General features: G+C 40.6%; 1 protein-coding gene across 1 annotated transcript in view; it reads left to right on the top strand.

Annotated features, from left to right (window-relative positions):
- Window positions 1-6982, top strand: part of LOC100940899 (partitioning defective 3 homolog B) — a 315232-nt gene that overhangs the window by 184732 nt on the left and 123518 nt on the right. Inside the window, exon 9 of the mRNA XM_023510379.1 lies at window positions 1628-1813. Coding sequence (XP_023366147.1) covers window positions 1628-1813 — 186 coding nt within the window. The remainder of the gene's footprint in view (window positions 1-1627; window positions 1814-6982) is intronic.

Here is a 6982-nt window from a genome sequence, read left to right as displayed (position 1 = left end):
AAAAAAAAAAAAAAAAAAATAGTTGTTCTTTAATATTTACTTTAATTCAGTGAGACTTTATTAGACTGCAATTAATCAAATACAGAAGGTTCCTGGAAATATAAATGACTATGTAATGCTGTGAATTCTAAAGTGGGTATTTGGGAAGACACAGATGAAGGCAAATAGCTTACATTTAATCCTAAACTCTTGGCATTCTAATGGAAAAACATATAACTAGTTAGAATCAAATAACGGGGTTTGTTTCTTAGATAATAATATAATGAGTTAGTTAAAAAAGCTAATGTCTAATAGGTTTATTAAATTAAGCAATAAAGTTTCGTTTCTCTGAACAACCTATTGTCAAAATCTTTACAGCTAAATTCATTTACAGGGAAATTAAATGTGGAAACTATTTCTTTAAAACCTGGAGGTGGCTTTTCTCTATTTTGGGAGGGGTTGAAAATGCCATGTCAATGGATCTGGCTATGATCAGACCTTTATCCCATTTTAATTATAGGTTCTCTGCCACTTCTGATTTTATGGTTATGTGACTGACATTCAGACATTCATAGTAATTTTTTAAATATGTAATTTTACTTAAGAGTCCCTCCAAAGTGACCTTAAGACGAGAGTCTCTAGACCTAATTATAGAGAGGAAGGAACCACCGACCTGGAATGAGTTGATCGTTTCCAGGGACATCTCATTTTCAAATGTTTCAGTTTTGTGCGGGGGCAGAGTTTCTGCAAGCTGGAGAGGACTGTAGAAGGGATACCTCCAGAGACGGCGACATGGACAGCGCTTGTCTGTTCCCACCCCTGCATATTTGAAAGCACTAAGGACCAAGCGTGATTAACCTCATGCTTCTTCCTGGAGACCTGGATCCTAAATACGTTTTCCCCCACCACGTTCTCCGTATTCCTCAAGGCAGCATGCTTGTGGCCAGGTGGCATTTGTCAAGGATGACATGAATATTTGCTGTGCATAATCATTTTTGTTTGGGTTCAGACACTGGATGGCAGTGAGTGATGCCACCCTCAAATGCATGCATAAAGCGTGAGTTTTGACAAAGTGAAATTTAATTTAGGGATATCTTTTATAAATCACATTGCTCTAATTTTAGGGTAGCATTGTTTTTTCGGTGCCCTGCGTCCTGTTGGCAGTCTTCCACTGCTGGTCTAGCACTGCTTCCATGGTCAATGATGTGTCTGAGATTGTAAAGCTAGACGATGCTCTGAAATTTTAAGACATTTCTACACTGTTTCCTCATCTACAAAATGAAGATGTTGAGACTGTGTTATTTCCAAGATCTCTTCTGTTATCTAAGATTCACAAAGTGCAATGTCTAGCCTCTTTCATGGTGAATATTCTGCTGGGTTTCTAAATGCTTGTTATGGGATGTTTCAAATCACATGACCCTGCCTTGCCAAATGATCCCCTCTGTTGATCATAATCAGTTGTTATTCCCTGAGACCTCTTCCTCCACCCCCTGGATAAATACGAGGTGCCTCTTGCCGAGTGAAGACCAGCCTTTGGCTCCCAGGAGCAGCACTGTAGCTATTAGAATCCAATCATCCTCTATCATCAGTGTTTGCATCTGAGAGTGTGAAATATTAATCTGCTTCCCTCCTTTCATATCCCCAACAGAAAGGAGAACCTGACTGCTATGCGCTCTCCCTGGAGACAACCGAGCAACTCACCTTTGAGATTCCCCTGAATGATTCAGGTTCTGCTGGCCTTGGGGTGAGCTTGAAAGGCAACAAGTCTCGGGAAACCAGAACAGACTTGGGAATTTTCATCAAATCCATCATCCACGGAGGTGCTGCTTTTAAGGTGGGTAGGAACGACGCTTGCCTGTTCAGGGGAAGGTACTCAGAGATGCACTGTCATGCTTGGAGCGTGGATGGAGAAAGCATCTGAAGCTTTGAGACTACAGAGGCTTTCTCTCCTGCCAGGTGTAGGAAATGTATGCATGGACAGATCCGAGGAACAACTGGCTCCTTTTGCACCTTAAGAGGTGATTCTTTCCTTCCTAGAGGTACCTCTAAGACCCACCATGATTAAGGTCCCTTGTTGCCTTCTTTTTTTCACTCCATTATGATTTCTCTGAATTTGAAACTAGTTGGGTCTAAAAATACACAATCAGAAAAGCAAAAATAAAAACAAGTGAATGTAAAGGCAGCAAATAAGACGATTGTGCATGTGAGAGTGACATCTAAGTAGAACCTGAGAGTGATTGTCCTGAGAGTGAGAGGTCATCATCACACTGTGTGCACTTGACGGTAACCATGGTGTCCAAAAGGCATATTTGCTTTTGAATCCTTGGAGAAGCTTAAACATCCCCAGAAGAAAAGAAAGATGGTGTTTCTGCCCTTTCACCTTGGGGAGGGCAGCATGCTAATAGCTATTAACCTGGCTAATTAATGGTTTGTAGCTATGAGAAAAGGAGGGCCAGCAACTTGATCAGCTGCCTCCCATTTCCCCATCTGTACGGGGAGGGTAATAAATCATACCTACTTCCTAGGGTTCTACAGCTTCCCTAGATTAATGGGGGCACAATGTGATGAATGTAGTAAAGTGGGTACGGGGGGGGGGGGGTACGTGTTTGCACCGCCCATCACCATCATGATCATCTCATACCATGCAGGGAAACCTCCTGAGTTGGAATTCTGTCTTGGCTCCCCTCCCCCCTCAGCGAATGTAAGGGAGTTACTCATTCTCAGCGTGTCTCAGTTTCCCGGTTTATAAAATCAGTAGTGCCACCTCCTGTGCCGTTGTTAAAACTAAAAGAAACATCACACATAAAGCAGTTAGTGCATTGCCCATGATAACCTTCCGGTCTTCTCCCCGTTACCCTTGAATTTGTTTCAGGTCCAGACACCCACACTAATGTCTTTTTCCTTGGGAAATAAGACATGTATTTTGAATAGGCAGTTCTTTAATTCACTTCTTGCTTCAGTTAGCCGTTGTCACATAAATAGCAAAATTTCAATAACATACATTAAGAAGCCTTTCTCTCATGGCCTGGGCAGAGCAGCTGGGGAGCAGGAGGACTCTGATTCAGGCTGGTGTCTCTTTATCGTTCAGTGAGTAACACAGGTCTGAGTGTGAGCCACGTATTTTAGCTACTCATTGGAGCAGCAGGCCCACTAGAGTATGTCCCTCTGACGCCATGAGGTGTCAGAGGGCCAGTGGCAAAGGGTGAACCCCATTAATGTCTGGGCCCTGCACTGGCACAGTGCCACTCCATGCGTAGGCCACTGGCCAGAGCAGTCACACGGCTGAGTTCAAGGTAAAACAGGAGAAAAACACACTCGACCTATAGTAAAGGTATGGCAAAGGTGTGAGTGCAGAGAATGGTGAAGAACTGAAGCCAGTCATTCAATTCAACATAGAAGCAGGAGCAAAAGGAAAAACAATAGCAATTACTGTAAAAATAACAGCAATGGACGTTTATTGTGCTTAGTGTATGCTGGATACTATAAGTGTTTCATGTGTATTTTTTTCTTCACACTCACATTAGATTATTTGCATGCATTTCATTAAGGCAGATATTGCAGGGTTTAGTGCCTCTCCTGCAGTCACGTGGACAGGGATTGTTAAACTAAGGTTTGAATCCTGGCAGTCTGACTCCAGAGGCTGCGCTCCGCTGCCCCGAGATGAAGGCCCTTCTGCGTCATTCCTTGATATTTCTAGAGAACGGCGTCCATTGGGCTAGGGTTGTATCACGCTCTCTTCCTCAGTCAAGCTATCGAAGCGCCATGCGCCACATGTAAGGATGAGTCCTTGGCCACATTTGGGGATGCTACCTTGATATTCTTCTTCGTATTCCTAATGATAGATCTATTTGCAGAATTTATCCCACGTAAAATTGAAACTGAGATGACTTTTTGGAAATTAAAAGCAAACATCTTAGCTTTTTTATGGGCAATAACTTCAGCTCGAGAAGATATCAGCGGGCAGGTTTAATATGTATGTCCGTGTTTGTGTAAGTGAGCATCTCCTTACCTAAGCAGTTTCTAACAGTCCCGTTTTTTTGCAGAAAGATTTCACTTTCCATTTATGTAAATTTCTTTCCTGACAGGGGTCTGCTGAGTCAGACAGTCACACCATTAAAAACCACTGGGCCGCATATTTATAGGGGATCTTGAACAGTAAGAGGCATCAGTCATGAATTTAGCCTCATGAATGTTTAGTATCCATTTGTCTTATTTACCTTTTGCAGTGTAAAGGGTAGAGACCTAGGCTTTGCTCACAAGGAATCTGATTAACCAAGGGAAGAAAACAATTATTTTTCTATTCTCTCTCTGCTGTTCCAATAATCTACTGTTACTCCTCCAAAAAATGCCACCTGTTCCATGATTCAGGATTATGTCTCACAAAAATTGCTTTGAGACATTGTTCCTGTCCCTGTCAAGAGGATAAAATGTAACAGTCTACAATATCCCCGGGCAAAGGGGAGAGAGAGAAGCATTGGGAACATCCACTTTAGCATGTTGCCCCGGGTCCTTACCCAAAACCAAGAAAATAATCTTTTTGCTGGAGCACATTGTTTTTCTGCCGTCTCTTACTAATTGGTTCTCAAGGTGTTTTCCCTTTAGGAAAGGTTGATTTTCTGGAAACTAAGTGTGACCACATTCTTCCTATGGATACCGTGTGCTCTACTCTGTTGGTATAAATGAAGAGAGGCTCCCTCCTGGCAGATGTAAAACCCTGGAATGACTGTGACTCTAACCGAGGGCCTCTTTTATTTTCCCTTGCCTCTCAGGCTACCGTCTTTCTATCGGTCCATCTCTAGTTTCACATTATTTCTAAGAGAGATGTAAATGACAGCATCCAGCTATCCTGCAAGACCCTCCTGGAAGTGAGTCCCTGACTCATTCTAAGTGCAAATTGAACAGTTTTTCTACCCTACTGAGCATTGTCCAAATGCCTGATCTCATTTTGATATGTAACTTCCAGTCTGTGTAGTAAGACGTGAAACCCAGCAACTCTTTCTCGTGTATGTCAGCCTAACCCTCGTGATGACAGGCGGCTTTCACCTCTAGGAGCTCTTCCCAGGCCTCGCGGAAGCATCACTTTCAGCTGTGCTGTTACGGTTCAGTCCAAGTGGCCATTGGCCATAGCGGCCAATGCTGCTTCCTGGGACAGCTGATGTTAATCTGCCCAGGCCCGAGTGTGCGGTACATGTGTGATCGGTCTCATTTTAGTTTCTGCCCTTCCCCCTGAGCATTTGCCCCAAGGTACAGTGTCATTGCACCTAGAAATGAAATCCACTAGATACAAGCATGTGTGTTAACTTCTTCCCGTGATTGGGATGAAATTATGATGTCCACAAGGATAATTTTCTAAAATTTTATTTTTATGGTTGGAATCAGAAAGGCATATGGTGGTGCTGTTGCTGTTAAACCCAGAGGAATAGTGTTGGTAGTGCAGTTAGGGAAAAGGGCCTTGAGAAAAACATTCCCCTTTCCCTAAATCGACTTTAAAAATTACTTTTTTTTTTTCCAGGGAAGCACAAATAAAATCTCAATGTGATCATAACCTTACATATTTTTATATTCATTTACTAAACATTTTGAATCCATGTGGTTTGAGATCAATAGGCATTCCTTTGATTTGCTTTTGATGTGAGATATTAACTGAAAACTTTTTAGCAAAAACGCATTTTTACCTCTATTGATTATACTGAAACAGCTTATTTTCACACTTTGAAGAATGACTATTGGAAAAAAACACATAACTAAAAGAGTAGTGTTGTAGAAAAGTCGGGTAAGATATTAATACCCTGTAATAGAAATAAGAAAAAAAACATGAAGTCTATTGTATTAGTTCTGGATAATGCTTTTTATTTGAATATGATGACTTCGGGAGTGGAATGCATCCTAATGAAACCTTGAAATAATAAGGTAAAATTTGAATTTAAAGGCAATTTTTGTTAGGAAAAAATGTCATATATCAGGTGGATTGTTTAAGGGCTCTTAAATAGAGAGAATGAATTTAAGAGTATGTGTTATTCTCTAGAAAATTAATTAGCCAGGTTTGTGCTTAATAAATACTACTTGATGATGATGAAATTAAATGAAAGAAAAATGCCTGACATAGCTAATTGCAAATGCATGCACTCAGAATATGAAATAGACATAATTTAAGTAATTTAATTCTCATGTGCTTAGGAAATTTTGGATGCTCCTCCTGAGACATGCAGGATTTCATAGTCTGCACTATATGTCAATGGGTAAAAGAAACAATTTTTAACAAATACAAGCCATTCCAATATTTTAAAATGACTAAACTCTAAATTTTTGGAGAGAATAGGTGCAGTTCCAGAATATCCAGGAACACAACCTTTCATCCTGAATTCATGTCTCTCTGTAGCGTGGAACATTTAATAGCATCCAAACTACCTAACAGGAGTCCACTAGGAGTTCCCAGCGTGAATAATTTCCACCTCCTTCTCTGCCAGTATCTATAAATCATGTGGTGGATCTATAATTAATGAATTCAAAGGAAGATAAAAGGGACAGCTTTTTAAGAAACACTAATGTTAAATGATTTCTTCAACCTTCCATTTTTCTTAAAATTGATACCGTTTTCTTCTGGTGAGAACCGTGAGGATCCTTCCTGGTCATCAGTGTCTTCTCGGCTTTTACCTGGGGCAGAAGGACCAGGCAGTCTGGGCGTGCTCAGACGTCTCTGCAAATCCTCAAGGGGAAAAAGCCAAACATCAACATTTCCTTCCTAACCGTTAAGATGCGATGCACTTGACAGACAACTAAAAGCAGAATCTTTTTCTAGAAAAATTAATAAATTCATAATCACTATGTACCAAATCAAAATATTACCTTAGAAAAGGAAAGTACTAACTTAAACACTGGGAGGAAAAAAAAGCATTTTAAACCAATTTCTTTTATTTAAAAAAAGAAGCTGAAAATGTTAGCATTTGTTAATTCATGTAGTCAGGCTGATCATTTATGAATTTTTTACAGCAGTAACTACTTT

This window comes from Otolemur garnettii, unplaced genomic scaffold, assembly GCF_000181295.1.
Source record: "Otolemur garnettii isolate 467f Iridium unplaced genomic scaffold, OtoGar3 scaffold00013, whole genome shotgun sequence".
NCBI lineage: Eukaryota > Metazoa > Chordata > Mammalia > Primates > Galagidae > Otolemur > Otolemur garnettii.
Note: the sequence above shows the minus strand (reverse complement) of the source record. Positions and strands in the feature narration are given on the sequence as shown.